Source organism: Oncorhynchus kisutch, linkage group LG8 (genome assembly GCF_002021735.2).
Source record: "Oncorhynchus kisutch isolate 150728-3 linkage group LG8, Okis_V2, whole genome shotgun sequence".
NCBI lineage: Eukaryota > Metazoa > Chordata > Actinopteri > Salmoniformes > Salmonidae > Oncorhynchus > Oncorhynchus kisutch.
The window spans coordinates 30,774,648-30,799,406 of NC_034181.2; the positions used below are offsets into that span (position 1 = coordinate 30,774,648).

The 24,759-nt window shown below is 43.6% G+C and overlaps 1 protein-coding gene across 3 annotated transcripts in view; it reads right to left on the reverse strand.

Annotated features, from left to right (window-relative positions):
* LOC109894904 (ANTXR cell adhesion molecule 1) overlaps positions 1 to 24,759 on the reverse strand; it is a 61,371-nt gene that overhangs the window by 32,631 nt on the left and 3,981 nt on the right. For 2 of the 3 annotated variants that reach the window (XM_031830094.1, XM_031830095.1), the window contains exons 2-10: positions 11,097 to 11,168; positions 8,712 to 8,783; positions 6,468 to 6,549; positions 6,258 to 6,291; positions 6,024 to 6,103; positions 5,165 to 5,233; positions 4,951 to 5,031; positions 2,111 to 2,171; positions 1,370 to 1,468 (exon numbers count right to left, since the gene is read on the reverse strand). In XM_031830094.1, coding sequence (XP_031685954.1) covers positions 1,370 to 1,468; positions 2,111 to 2,171; positions 4,951 to 5,031; positions 5,165 to 5,233; positions 6,024 to 6,103; positions 6,258 to 6,291; positions 6,468 to 6,549; positions 8,712 to 8,783; positions 11,097 to 11,168 — 650 coding nt within the window. Of the gene's footprint in view, positions 1 to 1,369; positions 1,469 to 2,110; positions 2,172 to 4,950; positions 5,032 to 5,164; positions 5,234 to 6,023; positions 6,104 to 6,257; positions 6,292 to 6,467; positions 6,550 to 8,711; positions 8,784 to 11,096; positions 11,169 to 23,523; positions 24,061 to 24,759 lie in introns of those variants that run through there. The other variant, XM_031830093.1, reaches the window with a different exon arrangement.

Consider the following 24,759-nt stretch of genomic DNA (forward strand, 5'->3'; position numbering starts at 1 on the left):
TCAATGCTGCTGCTCACTAGCCATCAGCGCAACATTGTCACCGAGAGGAAAGAATACCCATGACGTGTCTTCACTGCCAAAGCTCAGAGGGCCTATATTTGCTCCTGCTGGTTTCTGGAGACATCCATTCAGCTGCTGAACACATGTAGCTACACATTGCTCCTTTCCTACGAGGTCCCAAAACTTTTGTAGGTTATGGAGAGGCTATGGTGGTGTTTGTGGTGGTTAGGGGTTCTGCAGATTACAGGAGAGCCCACCATGGGGCAAGGTGAATCAGTCATATGACACCAATGACACTCAACCACAGGAAACAATAATCCAATAGCGATTTATAGGTGGCCCCTGTTGTGTCTGAAATGACTAAACGGTTTAGGGCTAAACATGTTCTACTGGACAGTTGGTACACAGCTGTCTATCCTTTTTTCCTAAATCGTTTCCATGTCTTCCGCTTGTTTGTGGGGAGTTGTGCGTTTAACTACATACAAACAATTAACATTCTGGGTCACCGTAAACCAGTCTCTTCATCACTCTACTTCAGAGTAGGAGAAATGTGTTAGCAGTCCCTAGGTCATTCATGCTAAGCAGCACCATACTGTAAAAGTTATTCAACCGTAATATTGAACGGCGCTGAAGACTGCACTTTGATCTGCTATCAAATTCCAAGGATGAAATCCTTCATTGCAATTCAGACCTTCTGAATGAAGGCCAATAACTTACTTTAGAACGGACATCAACTTGGTGCCTGTGTCTTTTCTCCAGACCCTGTTCTGACATAGAGGGTAAAACCTCTTCCAGCCTAGGCATCCTATTCTTCTCTTCCCTTCAGGCCCAGACTCCAGACTTGCTTATGCATCAGCGCTGGCTATTTTCTATTAGAGCATGGCCTCCGACAGCTACATGTTGGCATGCATCAGAGGGGGCTGGTCTCACACATCCATTAGGCCACATCTAATGATCACAGGGGAACTTGGATGTGCCTCTAGGACTTTCCCCCTCACTAATTTCTGTGTGGCACTGTTTTCCCTTGATCTTCTGGCTCTGGCACAGTCCCAGGCCATTAAAGCACAATGTACCCTTCAAAAGACACAAACCAGTAATACCAGGAACAAATGGCATGAGCACTTGTTTGGGCATAGAGAACCTCTGCTGACTCTGCACTCCTGAAGAGCACTTTTGGGAAGCACTGTGAGACATCAATTGGTAAACATGAACTTTTTACCGTGTCCTGATTGAGCAGTTTGCAGCTGCAGGAATGGCGTCTTTGTGTTTGTTATTACATGATTAGCAAATGACGTACGCATTATGAACAAGCCATTGAAACAGAAAAGAGCACCATTGTCTATTTACTTTCAGTTCGTATTCCACTTACTCTTGGTGAGTGTGTCGTTGATTCGGAAACTGCACAGGACCTTATGGACATTCCGAGCATGGAGGAAGCCGTTTCCTCTCACCACCACCTGGAACGTTTCTGGAGGGAGAAGAGAGGAGCACAGTGACTGAATTTGTCCCACCACATGTAATACTGTAGCTGTTCAGGCTAACATCTGAGTCTATCATCTCAGCATCTCACACTCTGGTTACATTCTGCCAACAAACTGCCCTGACCATAGTAGTTGTTGAAAATAAAGTATTTCTCTGGATGCCTGGATAATTGAAACCTTGCGGTCAATGAAACTTCAACTGCAGTTGTTCAGACATGTGGATATATAGTGGCTCTCTGGAGCCAATACCACAGAACCCAGAAAACATGAAGCGTAAATACTTATCTTTACAGTGGGGAAAGTGGTGGGTTGTAAGACTGTAGAATGGACAATGACTGAGCAGCATTACACAGCGGAAAAAGACAGCTATGATTTGTGTCCTTAGTACAGTAGTTAAATGGAGTTGAGACCAGGCCTGGGTTGAATCGTTCATGACAAATGAAGTTGCTGCTACTGTGTGTAGGAGATACTGTATATACTGCACACCAGGCTCCTGCCCCTGCCAAGGTCGATTTTTCTTCTCTTCCTGTTGTGAGCTCCAATGTGGGGGGCCTTTAAATGTATGATTTAGTGAAGACCTGAGAGACCAGAGAGGATAAATGGGTTGGGCCAAAGGTCTATAAACTTACCTCCTGCACAGATACTGGAGGGCTCAGCCGCCAGGATCTCAATACAGGACTTCTTTAATATCTGAGGGAGGGAGGTGAGAGGTGAGAAGGAGGGAGACAGGGCGGGTATGGGACCAAGGTCTAGACATTCTCACAGTATCTCACACTTGTTACAGAAGGTTGTGTGTTTATTTGTTGAGAGCATTGGTTTACAATATAATCCCTATACTCCTTTTCCTGTCAATTACAGTAACAGTGTGTACCAGTGCACCTTGATACTATGATCTGCTTGATGTCTCCTGTTCTCATTTCTGTGCTCCTCGCGGTCCTTGTGCTCTGGGTGTATATCTCTCTCTATACCCCCACTGTCCAGGGAAAGTATGTGTTGTATTCCTGAAGATCAGACTGACTTACAATATGCTACCCTTCTTCCTCGACTCTGAGCCAAGAGCTTTCAGCATGCTGTTAATGGGATCCAGATGACAGTCAACTGGTCTGACCCCTATCTCTGCTAGAGAAACTCAGTGCCCGGAAGACAGTGGCCTCTCCACCACGACTCTCCTTTACTTTCATCCGTTCGCTTTTTCAATCGGCCGAGTGGATACAACAATATAAGTACATTCCTTTGAGGTGGAAGCTAGAAGATATAATGAATTCATTCACTGATCCTATTTGGTAAGAGCTTGGATCAAAAGCTGGGAAGTCACAGCATGTTTTCCTGGAATGTTGTTCCTGGTGAGTTTTGATGGCCAGAATATCTGTTTAGTGTTTTCATTTGTCCTATTTTCCCTCGTTTCCTATTTGAGTAATGTGTTAATGGATTGAGAGAGATGTACTGCAGTGAGGATATGAGTTCCATGTGGAACCATTTCCTCTGACCTCCTAGAACAGGTATAATTATCAAACACCAGTGTGCATATTAAAAATGCTGTTATAAACTGGGTGGTTTGAGCCCTGAATGCTGATTGGCTGAAAGCTGTGGTATATCAGACCGTATACCACGGGTATGACAAAACATTTATTTTTACTGCTCCAATTACGTTGGTAGCCAGTTTAGAATAGCAATAAAGCACCTCAGGGGTTTGTGATATACAGTAGGGCAAAAAAGTATTTAGTCAGCCACCAATTGTGCAACTTTCCTTCCACTTACAAAGATGAGAGAAGCCTGTAATTTTCATCATAGGTACACTTCAACTATGACAGACAAAATGAGAAGAAAAAAAATCCAGAAAATCACATTGTAGGATTTTTCATGAATTTATTTGCAAATTATGGTGGAAATGAAGTATTTGTCAATAACAAAAGTTTCTCAATACTTTGTTATATACCCTTTGTTGGCAATGACAGAGGTCAAACGTTTTCTGTAAGTCTTCACAAGGTTTTCACACACTGTTGCTGGTATTTTGGCCCATTCCTCCATGCAGATCTCCTCTAGAGCAGTGATGTTTTGGGGCTGTTGCTGGGCAACACGGACTTTCAACTCCCTCCAAAGATTTTCTATAGGGTTGAGATCTGGAGACTGGCTAGGCCACTCCAGGACCTTGAAATGCTTCCTACGAAGCCACTCCCTCGTTGCCTGGGCGGTGTGTTTGGGATCATTGTCATGCTGAAAGACCCAGCCACGTTTCATCTTCAATGCCCTTGCTGATGGAAGTAGGTTTTCACTCAAAATCTCACGATACATGGCCCCATTCATTATTTCCTTTACATGGATCAGTCGTCCTGGTCCCTTTGCAGAAAAACAGCCCCAAAGCATGATGTTTCCATCCCCATGCTTCACAGTAGGTATGGTGTTCTTTGGATGCAACTCAGCATTCTTTGTCCTCCAAACACGACGAGTTGAGTTTTTACCAAAAAGTTATATTTTGGTTTCATCTGACCATATGACATTCTCCCAATCTTCTTCTGGATCATCCAAATGCTCTCTAGCAAACTTCAGACGGGCCTGGACATGTACTGGCTTAAGCAGGGGGACACGTCTGGCACTGCAGGGTTTGAGTCCCTGGCGGCGTAGTGTGTTACTGATGGTAGGCTTTGTTACTTTGGTCCCAGCTCTCTGCAGGTCATTCACTAGGTCCCCCCGTGTGGTTCTGGGATTTTTGCTCACCGTTCTTGTGATCATTTTGACCCCACGGGGTGAGATCTTACGTGGAGCCCCAGATCGAGGGATATTATCAGTGGTCTTGTATGTCTTCCATTTCCTAATAATTGCTCCCACAGTTGATTTCTTCAAACCAAGCTGCTTACCTATTGCAGATTCAGTCTTCCCAGCCTGGTGCAGTTCTATAATTTTGTTTCTAGTGTCCTTTGACAGCTCTTTGGTCTTGGCCATAGTGGAGTTTGGAGTGTGACTGTTTGAGGTTGTGGACAGGTGTCTTTTATACTGATAACAAGTTCAAACAGGTGCCATTAATACAGGTAACGAGTGGAGGACAGAGGAGCCTCTTAAAGAAGAAGTTACAGGTCTGTGAGAGCCAGAAATCTTGCTTGTTTGTAGGTGCCCAAATACTTATTTTCCACCATAATTTGCAAATAAATTCATTAAAAATCCTACAATGAGATTTTCTGGATTTTTTTCTCTCTTTTTGTCTGTCATAGTTGATGTGTACCTATGATGAAAATTACAGGCCTCTCTCATCTTTTTAAGTGGGAGAACTTGCACAATTGGTGGCTGACTAAATACTTTTTTGCCCCACTGTATGGCAAATATACCACGGCTAAGGGCTGTGTACTAGCAATCTGCGTTGCGTCGTGCGTAAGCACAGCCCTTAGCCGTGGTATTTTGGCCATATACCACACCCCCCCGGGCCTTATTGCTTAATTACTCTAGCTTTCCATGTGTTGGTAGTCAGATCTCTTACCGAATCAATGACCCCCTGCAGTGCTTCAAAGCCATCGTTCACTGGGAATACATGGTCCTTGCTATCAGCAATCTTTGCCAGCTGAGGAAGAAAAAAGTTTCATTCAGTTCATGCTGAACTTTCACAAACCCACGAACCTCCTTTTCATCTTATGTTTGGGACACAGTGTGAGATGTCAAATCAGAGCACACAGAAGCAAGACGTGTCAACACACCTGTGTCTCATTAAAGTCCTTCACCCCCACACAGTATACGGAGGCACCCAGACTCCGCGAGCGGTTGGCCTGTCAGGTATTCACAGAGGAGAGCAAAAACAAGAAAAACTGTCAAGACCTGGAATCTATTAAAGCACTGCATTGCACAACATGAACCAACACACAACCACAGAAAACCCTCCAGATCGCTCCTCTGGACCTGTGGTGACTCTGAGCCATAGATTTTAGTAATAGTTAAGAGATCACACAGCACTGAGTTCTTGTTGACTGACATTCAATATTGTTTCTAAAAATAATAAAGAATCTGATGGAAACACTTGAGTGGCTAGAGCCAATAGAGCTCTCGATTCAAATGTTACATTTCATGAGCATCTGAAAGAAGGCCCTTCAGAGCTGAGCTGACAATTTTATTCAATATGAGTGACAGCATAAATCTTCAAGTTATTGCTCCGAGGCTCCCTGTTCATGGTAAGTGGCATTTCCCCACAACATTTTGAAAGCTACTGAGAAAGATACCAAATCTGCTTCACTTCCTCAAGTGTGTCCAAGGGTGCTCAGAACTGATTAAATAGCCCTAGCTTGGCACGCCTACTGCACCTGCACTCCCAACTAAACCATTGGTTCCTTGTGCAGATGTGCGGCGAATGACTCTACCTTCTTTATTCATGGGCAGATGGGAGACATAAATCTGACAGAAACGTTGCCCCCCCCCCCCCTTTCCTTCACTGAAAATAATGGATCAAAGTGCTACTGAGGTGATGTATATGGTGCTGCTGTTTGATCTGTGCCAACAGGAGTGCCGCTTCTGTTTACAATTTGTGGGCTCGTCTTTCTCCCTCTGGCTATATTTACTGTTTACCTCTCTCTCAGCATAGTAGAAGAGGTCCTCATGCAACTCTCCATCTGTGAGAGCTATGATGACACTGGCAGTACGGTATCCTATCAACAGACAGAAAACCTTTGATTAGGATGTAATTGCTGCCACAGCGCTATCCAAATAATAATGTCAGACTAACAGATAGACAGGAGAAATTAATATATCATGCACAACTTCCAGCAGGAAACAATTGAAAAATTAAATGTAACTACACACCTTCTGAGTTTCCATAATATATCTGCTCACTGGCCTGTAAAAAAATATGAATTGGATTGAAACAGTGCAATGGCTAAAGTGATCCTGTGAATACAGTAACTCTTCCATACTGATACAGGTGCCATTTTGGCTCCAAACCATGTTCTTTGTTCTTAAGCCAGAATGGAGATAGATTCCAGCTCAGAGCTCAGCTAAAAGCAGACAGCTCACCCTCTGGATGCCCTCGTGCATAAAGGTGTCTCCACCTGGAAGTACCTTCTGGAGCTCCTCCAGACCTTTGCGAATCTGCTCCCTGAGCAAGCAAACAGATAAAAGGGCAGTTCATATTCATCATGTCTCACCCCTCACCCTGTAAAAGTCCTCCACTGGGCACAGATGTCAATTCAACATCTATTCCAAGTTGGTTCAACGTCATTTCATTGAAATGTGGAAACAAAGTTGATTCAGCCAGAGTGTGGCCAGTCTTATAGATCTAAGTGCAGCTAAAAAGCTATTACAACTAAATTACCTAGATCTTCAAATGAGAGGTAGCTTTAGGTTTTGATATAAGAGTCATAGTGATAAAATTATAAATGTGTGACGTCCTACTACCAAATCATAATGTCAAACTCAAACATTGAGTACAGCATTGAACTGCATGCATGCACACCCATAATCATCAACAAGTGAGTTGTTTTGAGCCCTCAAATCTAACAGATTTTCCTTTTGACTGATTTCTTGTACAACGCATAGTCTTCTCCCTAAACTAAAAGCTGACAGACAGATATGATGTGACAAAGACAATAGGCACAGAAACAAAAACCTATCATGATCTCTCTATTGAAGTGGTATTCCATTTCAGAGAGTAGTGAGGGGCTTTATGTGTGCTTCGGGTTTTAAGAGTGTCCTATTGGCACAGGACATTGTCTAGCAGATGGTGGGGGAAATGAGTCCTGTGTGAAATGAGACAGCAGGAAGACCATAAACATTGAAAATGTTTCAGTGCCTGCGTGGACAATGCACCTAAGGAAAGATTAGACCCATATGCGACATGTAATATATTGTGAGCCACATGCTGAAGCTTACAGTTTGCCAAAGAATTGACAGCATTGTCAGTCAAACTCAATGTGAGGGTACCCCAACAACGACGAGACGGCCTACAGGGAGGAGGTGAGGGCCCTCGGAGTGTGGTGTCAGGAAAATAACCTCACACTCAACGTCAACAAAACTAAGGAGATGATTGTGGACTTCAGGAAACAGCAGAGGGAACACCCCCCTATCCACATCGATGGAACAGTAGTGGAGAGGGTAGCAAGTTTTAAGTTCCTTGGCATACACATCACAGACAAACTGAATTGGTCCACTCACACAGACAGCATCGTGAAGAAGGCGCAGCAGCGCCTCTTCAACCTCAGGAGGCTGAAGAAATTTGGCTTGTCACCAAAAGCACTCACAAACTTCTACAGATGCACAATCGAGAGCATCCTGGCGGGCTGTATCACCGCCTGGTATGGCAACTGCACCGCCCTCAACCGTAAGGCTCTCCAGAGGGTAGTGAGGTCTGCACAACGCATCACCGGGGGCAAACTACCTGCCCTCCAGGACACCTACACCACCCGATGCTACAGGAAGGCCATAAAGATCATCAAGGACATCAACCACCCGAGCCACTGCCTGTTCACCCCGCTGTCATCCAGAAGGCGAGGTCAGTACAGGTGCATCAAAGCTGGGACCGAGAGACTGAAAAACAGCTTCTATCTCAAGGCCATCAGACTGTTAAAACAGCCACCACTAACATTGAGTGGCTGCTGCCAACACACTGTCAATGACACTGACTCATCTCCAGCCACTTTAATAATGGGAATTGATGGGAAATGATGTAAATATATCACTAGCCACTTTAAACAATGCTACCTTATATAATGTTACTTACCCTACATTATTCATCTCATATGCATACGTATATACTGTACTCTATATCATCGACTGCATCCTTATGTAATACATGTATCACTAGCCACTTTAACTATGCCACTTTGTTTACATACTCATCGCATATGTTATACTGTACTCGATATCATCTACTGTATCTTGCCTATGCTGCTCTGTACCATCACTCATTCATATATCCTTATGTACATATTCCTTATCCCCTTACACTGTGTATAAGACAGCAGTTTTTTTTTTAATTGTTAGTTAGATTACTTGTTCGTTATTACTGCATTGTCGGAACTAGAAGCACAAGCATTTCGCTACACTCGCATTAACATCTGCTAACCATGTGTATGTGACAAATAAAATTTGATTTGATTTGATTTGTTCTCTGTGATTCTTATGTCTCTAATTCAATTAACCTTAAATCCTGCATGTTTCTCTGGATTCTTGATAATCAACTCAGTTCAGAATCAGAAAATACCTGACATCTTGTGGAGAGGTAATACCCCAAATCCTAAGAAAGAAAGATTGTTCCCTCACCTGTCTTCTGTGAGCCGCATCAAAATCCTTCCCTCAGTGGAGAACACAATGAAGGACATGCGCAGCTGTGGACTGGAGAGAAATTGACAACATTCATACAGTATATTAACTTTCTTTACATTTTAGGCATATAGCAGACACTCTTATCCAGAGCGACTACAGTTAGTGCATTCATCTGTAGATAGCTAGATGGGACGACCACATATAACAGGCATAGAAAGTACATTTTTAGTAGTCAGCGATAGAAGGGGGTGGGGGGGGGGTAATCTGGTATCTTTGTCTGGTAGACATGCATACCCACACACACTTTTTTTCATCTTTATTTAACCAGGTAGGCTAGTTGAGAACAAGTTCTCATTTACAACTGCGACCTGGCCAAGATAAAGCATAGCAGTGTGAACAGACAACACAGAGTTACACATGGAGTAAACAATTAACAGGTCAATAACTCAGTAGAAAAAAAAAGAAAAAAAAGAGTCTATATACATTGTGCACAAAAGGCATGAGGAGGTAGGCGAATAATTACAATTTTGCAGATTAACACTGGAGTGATAAATGATCAGATGGTCATGTACAGGTAGAGATACTGGGTGTGCAAAAGAGCAGAAAAGTAAATAAATATAAACAGTATGGGGATGAGGTAGGTAAATTGGGTGGGCTATTTACCGATAGACTATGTACAGCTGCAGCGATCAGTTAGCTGCTCAGATAGCAGATGTTTGAAGTTGGTGAGGGAGATAAAAGTCTCCAACTTCAGTGATTTTTGCAATTCGTTCCAGTCACAGGCAGCAGAGAACTGGAACGAAAGGCGGCCAAACGAGGTGTTGGCTTTAGGGATGATCAGTGAGATACACCTGCTGGAGCGCGTGCTACGAGTGGGTGTTGACATCATGACCAGTGAACTGAGATAAGGCGGAGCTTTACCTAGCATGGACTTGTAGATGACCTGGAGCCAGTGGGTCTGGTGATGAATATGTAGCGAGGGCCAGCCGACTAGAGCATACAGGTTGCAGTGGTGGGTGGTACAAGGTGCTATAGTAACAAAACGGATGGCACTGTGATAAACTGCATCCAGTTTGTTGAGTAGAGTATTGGAAGCTACTTTGTAGATGACATCGCCGAAGTCGAGGATCGGTAGGATAGTCAGTTTTACTAGGGTAAGTTTGGCGGCATGAGTGAAGGAGGCTTTGTTGCGGAATAGAAAGCCGACTCTAGATTTGATTTTAGATTGGAGATGTTTGATACGAGTCTGGAAGGAGAGTTTACAGTCTAGCCAGACACCTAGGTACTTATAGATGTCCACATATTCTAGGTCGGAACCATCCAGGGTGGTGATGCTAGTCGGGTGTGCGGGTGCAGGCAGCGAACGGTTGAAAAGCATGCATTTGTTTTACTAGTGTTTAAGAGCAGTTGTATGGCGTTGAAGCTCGTTTGTAGGTTAGTTAGCACAGTGTCCAAGGAAGGGCCGGAAGTTAACAGAATGGTGTCGTCTGCTTAGAGGTGGATCAGGGAATCGCCCGCAGCAAGAGCAACATCAGAGTCGGCCCGAGAATTTAACCCTGTGGCACCCCCATAGAGACTGCCAGAGGACCGGACAACATGCCCTCCGATTTGACACACTGAACTCTGTCTGCAAAGTAGTTGGTGAACCAGGCAAGGCAGTCATTAGAAAAACCAAGGCTACCGAGTCTGCCGATAAGAATATGGTGATTGACAGAGTCGAAAGCCTTGGCCAGGTCGATGAAGACGGCTGCACAGTACTGTCTTTTATCGATGGCGGTTATGATATCGTTTAGTACCTTGAGTGTGGCTGAGGTGCACCCGTGACCGGCTCGGAAACCAGATTGCACAGCGGAGAAGGTACGGTGGGATTCAAGATGGTCAGTGACCTGTTTGTTGACTTGGCTTTCGAAGACCTTAGATAGGCAGGGCAGGATGGATATAGGGCAGGGCAGGATGGATATAGGTCTGTAACAGTTTGGGTCCAGGGTGTCTCCCCCTTTGAAGAGGGAGATGACTACGGCAGCTTTCCAATCCTTGGGGATCTCAGACGATATGAAAGAGAGGTTGAACAGGCTGGTAATAGGGGTTGCGACATTGGCGGCGGATAGTTTCAGAAATAGAGGGTCCAGATTGTCAAGCCCAGCTGATTTGTACGGGTCCAGGTTTTGCAGCTCTTACAGAACATCTGCTATCTGGATTTGGGTAAAGGAGAACCTGGAGAGGCTTGGACGAGTAGTTGCGGGGGGGGGGGGGGGGGTGCTGTTGGCCGAGGTTGGAGTAGCCAGGAGGAAGGCATGGCCAGCCGGTTAACAGTTGAAAGTTTTTTATATAAATTCAATATTAACTACTTTACATTACAGGGTCTTTGCAAATTATTCTCACCTTATGAACTTATGAGCCAGATGTTCCACAAAGTGATAGATTTCAATCCAGTGGTGCTGCACACTCCCAGATCTGTAAAGAGAGATAACATATTGATGAGTGTTTTGTATAAACAGTCTGGAGGAAGTGGAGAGGTTAAGGACTATCTGACAGATGGGGGACGAGAGTCAGGGGAATCAATGTGTACTGCATCTATCTGTATTGTAGAAAGGTAGCATCTGCTTTAAACATGTTCACTATTATGTGAATCCTATAGCACAGTAAAAGACTGTTTGACACAAAGGGGAAAGGGGATACCTAGTGAGTTGCACTACTGAATGCATTAAACTGAAAGGTGTCTGCCTTAAATTGAAGTCTGCATCGTCGGCGCCGAGGGAGCAGTTGTTGTTGGGGGTTAACTGCCATGCTCAAGGGCAGAACGACAGATTTTGTCCACCTTGCAGGCTCTGGGATTCACAGTATTAACCGCTAGGCTAGATGCCGCCAGGTAATAGATGCACACCTTTCTACAATCTTTTTTTCTGCACTCAAGACGTTTTACTTGACTTTGTGCTACTTCTTCTGCACATCACGCTGTATCCTATGCTTAACACCCCGGCCGTCCTACAATCTGAGCTAGATGCCCTCAAATCTCACACAAATGATCAATGAACCCACCAGGTACAACCCCAAATCTGTAAACACGAGCACCCTCATAGATATCATCCTGACCAACCTGCCCTCTAAATACACCTCTGCTGTCTTCAAACAGGATCCCAGCAATCACTGCCTCAATGCCTGCGTCCGTAATGGGTCTGCGGTCAAACGACCAGCCCTCATTACTGTCAAACGCTCCCTAAAAACACTTCTGCGAGCAGGCCTTTCTAATCGACCTGGTATATTGACCTCATTCCGTCAGTAAAGGATGCCTGGTTATTCTTTAAAAGTGCTTTCCTCACCATCTTAAATAAGCATGCATATTCAAAAAATGTGGAACCAGGAACAGATTTAGCCCTTGGTTCACTTCAGACCTGAATGCCCTTGACCAGCACAAAAACATCCTGTGGTGTACTGCATTAGCATCGAATAGCCCCCGCGATATGCAACTTCTCGGGGAAGTTAGGAACTAATATACGCAGGCAGTTAGGAAAGCAAAGGACAGCTTTTTCAAATTTGCATCCTGTAGCACAAACTCCAAAAGGTTCTGGGACAATGTAAAGTCCATGGAGAATAACAGCACCTACTCCCAGCTGCCCACTGCACTGGGGCTAGGAAACACTGTCACCACCGATGAATCCACGATAATTGAGAATTTCAATAAGCATTTCTCTACGGCTGGCCATTCTTTCCACCTGGCTATCCCCACACCCCAGTCAACAGCCCTGCACCCCCACAGCAACTTGCACAAACTTACCCAATTTCTCCTTCACCCAAATCCAGATAGTTGATGTTCTGAAAGAGTTGCAAAATCTGGACACCTAGAAATTAGCTGGGCTAGACAATCTGGACCCTCTCTTTCTAAAATTATCCGCCGCAATTGTTGCAACCCCTATTAATAGCCTGTTCAACCTCTTCCGTATCGTCTGAGATCCCCAAAGATGGGGATGACTGCGGCAGCTTACCACTCTTCAAAGGGGGGGGGGGGGGCGACACTCTAAACCCAAACTGTTACAGACCTATATCTATTCTACCCTGCCTTTCTAAAGTCTTCAAAATCCAAGTTAACAAACAGATCACCGACCATTTCGAATCCCACCGTACCTTCTCCGCTATGCAATCTGGTTTCCGAACTGGTCATGGGTGCACCTCAGCCACGCTCAAGGTCCTAAACGATATCATAACCGCCATTGATAAAAGACAATACTGTGCAGCCGTATTCAATCGACCTGGCCAAGGCTTTCGACTCTGTCAATCACCACATTCTTATCGGCAGACTCGACAGCCTCGGTTTCTCAAATGATTGCCTCGCCTGGTTCACCAACTACTTCTCAGACAGAGTTCAGTGTGTCAAATCGGAGGGCCTGTTGTCCGGACCTCTGGACCTCCGGACCTCCGGACCTCTGGCTGTCTCTATGGGGGTGCCACAGGGTTCAATCCTTTTCTCTGTATACAGTACCTCAATGATGTCGCTCTTGCTGCTGGTGATTCTCTGATCTACCTCTACGTAGATGACACCATTCTTTATACTTCATGCCCGTCTTTGGACACTGTTAACTAACCTCCTCTCCTTCCGTGGCCTCCAAATGCTCTTAAATTCAAGTAAAACTAAATGCATGCTCTTCAACCAATCACTGCCCGCACCTGCCCGCCCGTCCAGCATCACTGCTCTGGATGGTTCTGACTTAGAATATGTGGACAATTACAAATACCTGGGTGTCTGGTTAGACTGTAAACTCTCCTTCCAGACTCACATTAAGCATCTCCAATCCAAAATGAAATCTAGAATTGGCTTCCCATTTTGCAACAAAGCATCCTTCACTCATGCTGCCAAACATACCCTGGTAAAACTGACTATCCTACCGATCCTTGACTTCAGCGATGTCATTTACAAAATAGCCTCCAACACTCTACTCAGCAAATTGGATGCAGTCTATCACAGTGCCATACGTTTTGTAACCAAAGCCCCATTTACTACCCACCACTGCGACCTGTATGCTCTCGTTGGCTGGCCCTCACTTCATTTGTCGCCGCCAAACCCACTGGCTCCACCTCATCTATAAGTCTTTGCTAGGTAAAGACCTGCCTTATCTCAGCTCACTGGTCACCATAGCAGCACAAGCTCCAGCAGGTATATTTAACTGGTCACCCCCAAAGCCAATTCCTCCTTTGACCGCCTTTCCTTCCAGTTCTCTGCTGCCAATGACTGGAACTAATTAAAAAATATATATATTTTAAAAAATTATCACTGAAGCTGGAGACTCCCTCACTAACTTTAAGCATCAGCTGTCAGAGCAGCTCACAGATCACTGCACCTGTATATAACCTATCTACTGCACCTGTATATAACCTATCTGTAATTAGCCCATCCAACAACCTCATCCCCATATTGTTATTTATTTTTGCTCCTTTGCACCCCAGTATCTCTACTTGTACATTCATATTCTGCACATTTATCACTCCAGTGTTTAATTGCTCAATTGTAATTACTACGCCACTACAGCCTATTTATTGCCTTACCTCCCTAATCTCACCTCATTTGCACACACTGTATATAGATTCCTATTGTGTTATTGACTGTACGTTTGTTTATTCCATATGTAACTCTGTGTTGTTGTTTGTGTCGCACTGCTTTGCTTTATCTTGGCCAGGTCGCAGTTGTAAATGGGAACTTGTTCTCAACTAGCCTACCTGGTTAAATAAAAATTGTTTTATTTTTATCCCATCCAACCATTACAGTTCGACGATATATTAATCTTGGCTGTAGTATGTAGTAATGTAGTCTTTCCCTGCCGGTGTGTACTGTGGCAACACTCCTGTATGCCTCTTCTTTCCCGAAAATGAGGGTATTGCTTCGGAAGCACCCATTCTATTAGAACATGCAAACACCTTGGTTGGAAAGCAACAATGTAGCCTATAACTCTGATTGATTAGATAGTTGCCATCTTTGGACTGCACCAATGATCTCATGCTGATGCAGATCAGTGAAATCCTTCTTCTCAGATTACTGTCAATGTGTTTATAATGCAGCCCCAGTAATGATCTCCGTCTTATTGGAGTCAAGTAAATGATCAGCCATTATGTGTTACTAGAGTCAGGTAAATTATCAGTCATTATGCCTATATGCCTGAGTTATGTATTTGAATTAGGCCAGTCTAACGGGGCTGTAGTACCGTACTCAACATCACTACGTATGCATAGCTGACCGATTCATTACAGATTTTTGTGGTTTAAATCTCCTTCTCCTTATTTGATGATTATGTGTTGTTAACTCACTCCAGTCTCCATCTCGCCTCATTTAACACCTCATTTAGTTAACAAAAGGCACATCTCAATAGGTGGTCCAGGTAAGTCATGACATCACAAGTAGGGGGGGGTGGGTCTGTCCTCTTTTGCTCCTCAATGGAGGGGGAGGCCGATGACACCACAACTACCCATCAGACCAACTTATTGAATGCCCTACTCCTTGAAGTTTTCAGTTGTGTCTAAAAAAAGATATTTTTTAAACACTATTTTGCTCAAAACATTTTTTTTTTACTCATGAGTGTATGTACTTTACGGTGTTTATACTTGGGCTGTCACTTTTCAACAGTTCAAAAATCACTGAACTCTAACCTTGATAATGCTTTCTTACAATTAAATGTTGTTGACAGTAGGTTGACCGGCCATATGACTTTGTCTTTCTTTCTGTGTGTCATTCTTTTAATTCCTGTCTTTACTCCCATCCTCTTATTTCACTGTCCTCTTCTTTCTCCCTCTCGGAGCATTTCTCAAAACACCTCTTTATCCATTGTTACCAGGATACGAGTCCCAGCACAGACAGCGCAGCCAAAAGGCTGAAACATTGGAACATCTGGACCTAATGGAGAAAGGGTTCTGCAGACACACAGAGGAGTTGATACAGAGAGGAGTGATGATCAGACAGAGAATACAAAAAAAGGGATATCAGTTCAATCAAAGAGAGGTAGAGGAAAGCAGCCAGAGAATGACTACATAGACCCATGAATGACCACATGGAACACTTCCACATCAGCGAATGGAGATCCTAATCAAAAATAAAATACTACATATAATGCAGAATCAGAGGAGACAGTTCAAAATAATGGCTGGAACGGAGCAAATGGAATGTGTTTGATGTATTTGATAGCGTTCCACTTATTCCACTCCAGCCATTACCACGAGCCCACCCTCCCCAATTAAGGGGCCATCAACCTCCTGGTGTCTAACATTCTCCTTTTTTATGCATTTTCTGTTAGCAAAACATTGTGCACACACACAGCAGTATGTTCATCATACTCCCTACATCAGTCTTTTGAATCTTACAATTCAAGATGTCTGCCTGAATTTCCACTTAGCTAAAATGTTATGCCACCACAGAAATGTCTGCCTGGAGTTGGCATTCTGATGTAGGGCAAAAGGAAAAAAAAAAATCTTCATCCACGAGTAAGAGACTAAACAATGGAGGAGAGGAAAAGGCAGACCCAAATGATAGAGGCTGAAGCCTGCTCACCCACATTAGACAAATAATCATGCAGGCAATAATGAGTGTTGTCATTTGAAAGTATTGGAGTTCAGAGGGTAGCAATATATATTAAAACCAGAAGAGGCTCTATTTTACCCTATTAGGTATGCCCCAAAAGATCCACTGCCCTCAACCACCTGGAAAAGGGGAATGCACAAGTGAAGATGCTTGAAATGGACTACAGCTTGGTCTTCAATACCATAGTACTCTCTAAGCTCACCACAAAGCTCTCGGCCCTGGGACTTAACTCCTCCATATAGAACTGGGTCCTAAACGTCCTGACGGCCACCCCCAGGTGGTGAAGGTAGGTAACATCACCTCCTCCACACTGACCCTCAACACGGGGGTACAGTTCCAATTCCATCAAAATCGCTGATGACACGACAGTAGTAGGAATGATTAGCAACAACGACGAGACGGCCTACAGAGATGAAGTAGGCACTCTGATGGCGTGGTGCAAGGTAAACAACCTCTCCCTCAAAGTAAGCAAATCAAAGGAGCCGATTGTGGACTTCAGGAGGAACCAAGCTAGGCACACCCCCATCAACGGGGCTGCCGTGGAGACGGTCAGAAACTTTAAAAGTTTCTCTGTGTCCACATCTCAGAGGAGATGAAATGGTCAAACCACAAAGACGCCGTGGTGAAGAAAGCAGGAGGTTTATGAAATTCGGCCTGTTCCCGAGGGCTCTCACAGTGTTGGACAGGTGCACCATCGAGATCGCACTGTTGGGCTGCATCAGCCTGGTATGGCTCCTGACCACAAGGTTCTACAGATGTCGCACACTACCTGCCCTCCTGGACACCTACAACACCAGGTGTCACAGGAAGACCAAGAAAATCATCAGGAACTTCAGCCACCCGAGCCACAGCCTGTTCTCACCGCTTTCGTCACACAGACAATATAGGAGCATCATGGTAGAAATAAACTGCCCAATAGCTTCTACCCCCCCCCCTTACCCCCTAATGGACATTTATCCTTGTAAATCTCACACTATGGACAAATAGCCTTATTTACACAAGTTGCCACTTAACTGCAACAACTGTATAGAATTTAAAACTAGTTATAAATAAATACACACACACACTGAACAAAAATATAAAATGCAACAATTTCAAGATTTGACTGCGTTACAGTTCATATAAGCAAATCAGTCAATTTAAATGACTTCATTAGGCCCTAACCTACGGATTTCACTTCACTAGGCAGGAGCGCAGCCATGGGAAGGCCTGGGAGAGCCCACTGGGGTTTCATCAGCTGTCCGGGTGGCTGGTGAAAGAGCCAGATGTGGAGGTCCTGGGCTGGCGTTGTTACACGTGGTCTGCTGTTGTGAGGCCAGTTGGACGCACTGCCAAATTCTCTAAAATGTCTTTGGAGGTGGCTTATGGTAGAGAAAGGAACATTCAATTATCTGGCAACAGCTCTGGTGGACATTCCTGCAGTCAGCATGCCAATTGCACGCTCCCTCAAAACTGTGGCATTGTGCTGTGTGACAAAACTGCACATTTGAGTGGCCTTTGATTGTCCCCGGCACAAGGTGCACCTGTGTAATGATCATGCTGTTTAATCGGCCCTTGATATACCACACCTGTCAGGTGGATGGATTATCTTGGAAAAGGACAAATGCTCACTAACAGGGATGCAAACACATTTTTGCACAACATTGGAGAAAAATAAGCTTTGTGCGTCTGGAAAACATCTGGAATCTTTTACTTCAGCTTATGAAACATGGCACCAACACTTTACTTTTTACCTTTATTTAACTAGGCAAGTCAGTTAAGAACAAATTCGTATTTACAACGACTGCCTATCCCGACCAATCCCGGACAACGCTGGGCTAATAGTGCGCCGCCCTATGGGACTCCCAATCAGAACTGGATGTGATATAGCCTGGATAGAGATACATACACACATGCCCTTTTCTATTATTTTACTTGGTATTAATGTTTCACTCACTTCTCTGACCTGCATTGTTGGAGCATAAGAATTTCGCTGTACCCTGCAATTACATCTGCGACCCTGTGCATGTGACTCAAACTGATTTGATTTGCTCACAATAATTAGGCCCTTTTGATGGAGGATAAGGAAGGAATTTGGGTGAACTAACACGAAGGAGAACTAGTGCAGAAGTGACAGAGAAAGGCTACCTACAGTAGAAATACATCTGAGAATATCATAGGGTGGCATAAATGAGATATTATTGGTTGTGGTTGAAATGCTAAAAACTGGGGCAGCTCCATGAAACAGACGGTACCAGTCTGAAACAGTCCAACAACATGGCTGAGTGAAAAGGAAAACATGCAAGAATCAGCAAGCTAGTTAGTTGCACGCAGGATTGATTTGTCCACATGTTAGTCACACAGAGATAAACACGGGTTTGGAAATCTACAGTTCATTTGTAAAATATTCAGACCCCTTGACTTGTTCCACATTTTGTGCCAGCCTAATTCTGAAATGGATTAAATAGTTTTCCCCCATCAATCTACACACAATACCTCATGATGACAAAACAAAAACAGTTTACAATTTTTGGCAAATTTATTTAAAAAAAAATGAAATATCACATTTCCATAAGTATTCAGACCCTTTATTCAGTACATTGTTGAAGCACCGTTGGCACCGATTACAGCCTACAAGCTTGGCACACCTGCTTTTGGGGAGTTTCTCCCATTCTTCTCTGCAGATCCTCTCAAGCTCTGTCAGGTTGGATGGGGATCATCACTGCACAGCTATTTCCAGGTCTCTCCAGAGATGTTCGATCGGGTTCAAGTCCGGGCTCTGGCTGGGCCACTCAAAGACAATCAGTGACCTATCCTGAAGCCACTCCTGCGTTGTCTTGGCTGTTTGCTTAGGGTTGTTGTCCTATTGGAAGGTGAACCTTCAACCCAGTCTGAAGTCCTGAGTGATCTAGAGTAGGTTTTCATGAAGGATCTCTCTGTACTTTGCGCCATTCATCTTTCCCAACTAGTCTCCGAGTCCCTGCCGCTGAAAAACATCCCCACAGCATGATGCTGCCACCACCATCTCTCACCATAGGGATGGTGCCAGATTTCCACCAGACGTGACGCTTGGCATTCAGGCCAAAGAGTTCAATCAGAACAGAGAATCTTGTTTCTCATGGTCTGAGTCCTTTAGGTGCCTTTTGGCAAACTCAAAGCAGGCTGTCATGCGCCTTTTACTGAGGAGTGGATTCCGTCTGGCAACTCTACCATAAACACCTGATTGGTGGAGTGCTGCAGAGATGGTTGTCCTTCTGGAAGGTTCTCCCATCTCCACAGAGGAATTGTGGCGCTCTGTCAGAGTAACCATCGGGTTATTGGTCACCACCCGAATCAAGGCCCTTATGCCCTGATTGCTCAGTTTGGCTAGGCGGCCAGCTCTAGCACGAGTCTTGGTGGTTCCAAACTACTTCCATTTAACAACGATGGAGGCCACTGTGTTCTTGGGGAGCTGCAATGTTGCAGACATTTTTGGTACCCTTCCCCAGATCTGTGCATCGACACAATCCTGTCTCGGAGCTCTACTGACAATTCCTTCAACCTCATGGCTTGGTTTTTGCTCTGATATGCACGGTCAACTGTGGGACCTTATATAGACAGGTGTGTGCCTTTCCAAATCATGTCCAGTCAATTGAATTTACCACAGGTGGACTCCAATCAAGTTGTAGTAACATCTCAAGGATGATCAATGGAAACAGGATGCACCTGAGCTCAATTTCGAGTTCCATAGCAAAGGGTCTGAATACTTACGGAAATAAGGTATTTCTGTTTTTTCACTTTGTTGTTATGGGATATTGTGAGTAGATGGATTAAATAAAACATTTCCTCATCAATTTTAGAATAAGGCTGTAACGTAACAAAATGTGGTCTGAATACTTTTAGAATTCACTGTATGTAACTCAAGAAAGCAGCAGACATGTAAACACTGCATTTGTGAAGAGTTTTAAAGAGGCTCATGTCACCGCCTTCTAAAGTGTGTTGCATTATGGGGATAACATCTTCAGAATTGTCCCAATGCTTGATCAATGCCCCTCAGGGGAAGTAAATACCACATATGTTTTGTAAGATGCAGGTTTTGTTGGAAATAAAAATATCTATTTTCCACATTAGGTTATATATTTTTTTGCAGTCAGAATGCCTTCAACATTGTATAAAGTACACATAAATATAGCAGAGGTTATATCAGATTACAATTATCAAATAAACAGACATTGAGAAAACAATTTGTTTTTGGCCAGCATATAGCAAAATAAAAAAAAATACTATTATTTTAACCAGGTAGGCTAGTTGAGAACACCTTTATTTAACCAGGTAGGCTAGTTGAGAACACCTTTATTTAACCAGGTAGGCTAGTTGAGAACAAGTTCTCCTTTGCAACTGCGACCTGGCCAATATAAAGCATAGCAATTCGACACATACAACAACACAGAGTTACACATGGAATAAACAAAACACAGTCAATAATACAGTAGAACAAAAGAAAACAAAAAGTCTATATACAGTGAGTGCAAATGAGGTAAGTTAAGGAAATAAATAGGCCATGGTGGCGGAGTAATTACAATATAGCAATTAAACACTGGAATGTTAGATAGGCAGAAGATGAATGTGCAGGTAGAGATACTGGGGTGCAAAGGAGCAAAATAAATAAATAAATACCCGTATGGGGATGAGGTAGGTAGATAGATGGGCTGTTTACAGATAGGCTAAGTACAGGTGCAGTGATCTATAAACTGTTCTGACAGCTGGTGCTTAAAGCTAGTGAGGGAGATGTGAGTCTCCAGCTTCAGAGATTTTTGCAATTCGTTCCAGTCATGGGCAGCAGAGAACTGGAAGGAAAGATGACAAAAAGGAGGAAATGGCTTTGGGGGTGACCAGTGAGATATACCTGCTGGAGTGCGTGCTACGAGTGGGTGCTGCTATGGTGACCAGTGAGCTGAGATAAGGCAGGGCTTTACCTAGCAGAGACTTGTAGATGACCTGGAGCCAGTGGGTTTGGCGACGAGTATGAAGCGAGGGCCAGCCAACGAGAGCGTACAAGTCGCAATGGTGGGTAGTGTATGGGGCTTTGGTGACAAAACAGATGGCACTGTGATAGACTGCATCCAGTTTGTTGAGTAGAGTGTTGGAGGCTATTTTATAGATGACATCACCGAAGTCGAGGATCGGTAGGATGGTCAGTTTTACGAGGGTATGTTTGGCAGCATGAGTGAAGGATGCTTTGTTGCGATATAGGAAGCCGATTCTAGATTTAATTTTGGATTGGAGATGCTTAATGTGAGTCTGGAAGGAGAGTTTACAGTCTAACCAGACACCCAGGTATTTGTAATTGTCCACATATTCTAAGTCAAAATAGAAATGTTTTCACCAGAGGTCTTGATAATAACAATAACATTCCTGAACATGTCAACCTATCAAGGCCTGATTACCAAACGGGCATGCAGGGCACATGCCCTGGGATCCCAAACCCCCACACAATATGTTGGGGGGGCACCCATATATCAAAATGTGTAGAATTTGAGCAAATGTTCTTTAAAACTGCAACATTTTCTCTCAGCCACATGGTCAAATGTGTTGAATAGCAATAAATTAGCTTTAAAACAGCAAAGATGTTTCTCAGCCTCATGGCAAAATGTCAACAAAAGCATGAGATGAGCTATAAAACAGCAACAACAACAAAATCTCTGCCCCATGACAAAAAGTGTAGAATTGCAGCAAATTAGCTTAAAACTGCAACATTTTATCTTAGCCAAATGACAAATGCTGTAAGTTAGCTGCCCCCCCCTCGGTGTCCCGGGGCCCCAATCCAGTAGTCCGGTCCTGCCAAGTATGACAACATTTGGATCACTTCTGTCAAGCCTTCCAAAGTGTGCTACATTATGGGGATAAAATTGTCCGTTTTGCGCCTACATGACTACTGCATAAACTTTACAAAAACCACGTGATCAAATGTAATTTTGACTGCAAGTTTCTGCAGTTGCTCTTTACCAACTTCATCCCGCAGCCATAGATTGCATTATGGGAGGCTCTATTGTCAACCTATAATTAGGGTGTTTTTGTTTGACACACAGAAACGTGACCAAACAGGAACGAACTTCATGTACACCAGTGGTCACCAACCTTTGAGTCAAGATCACTTTCTCAGTCAAAATGCAAGTCAATATGTACCACTCAGATTATTACTTTAATTTTATGTAACATTAACCTAATAAAACAGTTCTATAAAGATCTTGATTTGTGCAGTAGGCCTAATACATTATCATAGCATATTGGCTATATACCTGGCCTGCCAATATTGTTCTTATCAGACCATATTATATTTCAAAACTCAAGCTTTGATAAATTAGATCAGGTGTAGCACTTGCAAGGCACAGCTGAGCATAAATGTAAATAATTTGCTGTTTTATTTTACTGGATTAATGGTACCTGCATCTGTCATAGTGCTTTCAAGGCAACTGGGAACCAGGACAAATCATGACGTCAGTGATCTTCAGGTAGTGAAGTCGGAGTTCTAGAAAGATGCTCGAGTTTCCGACTTGGAATTCCGAGTTGGATGACCGTTCAAAATGATTTTCCCCAGTCAGATGTCGGAAGTATGAGGTTTCCAATTGAACACAGCATTAGTCTCAGCCTCTCACTGTCACATTGTTCTAAAGAGACGTACACGCTTATCAAAACGTCATGCCAGGGTAAGCCTACATGAAACACAGGCCTTATTTTAAGTTTTTCTAAAATCCCCTGTGGGAAAAATTATTGGAACCATTTCCCTGTTTGACCGCTAGGTTTTATGGGTATTATGACTCATACTGTGGTACTCTATGCCTACCTGGTGTGCAGGGCTTCTGAATCAAGTACACCTTCCACCAACAGCGCAACACGAAAAAAAAGAGCAAACCTGTATCGTTGGCTTTTCTACAGAAATGTTTGGTGGTCAACTAGGAACGTTTTAATTTATTTTTATTTCACCTTTATTTAACCAGGTAGGCCAGTTGAGAACAAGTTCTCATTGACAACTGCGACCTGGCCAAGATAAAGCAAAGCAGTGCGACAAAAACAACACAGAGTTACACATGGGTGTATTGTCTTGAAGATCGACCGGTTGGTGACCACTGATGTTATACAGTGAATATGTACAAATGAATGTGATATTTGAGTCGCTCTCTCACCAACTGATAGTACATTGTACAGTTGTACAGTTATGAACTCTGCCCCCAATAGTGTATGACAAGCAGTGGAGAGATAAGGTGGAAAGAGAATGATGAATGACAAACTCACTTGTCCAGGACAAAGTAGAGGTCAAAGCTCCCGAAGCAGGATGGTCCAGTCTCCCCCCTGTCCTGGTTGTGCCCAGCATTACCAGCTGTCAGCACCACCAGCACACTCACAACACCAAGCAGCACTGGTAACCAGGAGCCTCTGCACCCATATAAAGACATTATTCCAGTTTGGAGGAGCCTATTTCACATAAAAGGAAGAATAAAACCACTTTGGAAAACAGGTGGAGAAAAACCTTTCCTTTGTACAAAAAAAACTATTCCTTATTTTTGTATATTGATCCAGTATTCTTCAGCATTGAAAATAAGTTATCTGAAAGGGTGCAGTGGAAGGCAGAGAATGCACTGATGCTATGAATCTAGTCCGTCTCAACTGAGTCAGGAAGCTCTAATAACTGGGTAAGAGGCAAGCAGGGCACAGGCTACATGCACTGAGCCACATAACAGCAAACTCCTGGTCTTCCTTTGTCCTACTTCCCAACAGTAAGAAAATAGCTACAAAGTAAGTGCATTCCAGGCAGCTCCACAGAAAACGATGTAATTGTGTCTAACTTACAGTCACAGTCCCTTTCCAAAACTCTGACTTTTTTTTCACGTGGTTGAAGAGGGAATTAAAACAAGTGAGAAAGACAAACTCCACCTCTACTGCCATCTACTGGTTACAATCGGTGGTGACAATGTTCTTATTCAGGAGCTTATCTGTGGCCTCCTTTATCAACCATGCGTACATACAATTCGTGTTTTAGTTTTTTTCATTTCACCTTTATTTAACCAGGTAGGCAAGTTGAGAACAAGTTCTCATTTACAATTGCGACCCGGCCAAGATAAAACAAAGCTGTTCGACACATACAACGACACAGAGTTACACATGGAGTAAAACAAACATACAGTCAATAATACAGTATAAACAAGTCTATATACGATGTGAGCAAATGAGGTGAGATAAGGGAGGTAAAGGCAAAAAAAAAAAAGGCCATGGTGGCAAAGTAAATACAATATAGCAAGTAAAACACTGGAATGGTAGATTTGCAGTAGAAGAATGTGGAAAGTAGAAATACAAATAATGGGGTGCAAAGGAGCAAAATAAATCAAACAAATACAGTAGGGAAAGAGGTAGTTGTTTGGGCTAAATTATAGGTGGGCTATGTACAGGTGCAGTAATCTGTGAGCTGCTCTGACAGTTGGTGCTTAAAGCTAATGAGGGAGATAAGTGTTTCCAGTTTCAGAGATTTTTGTA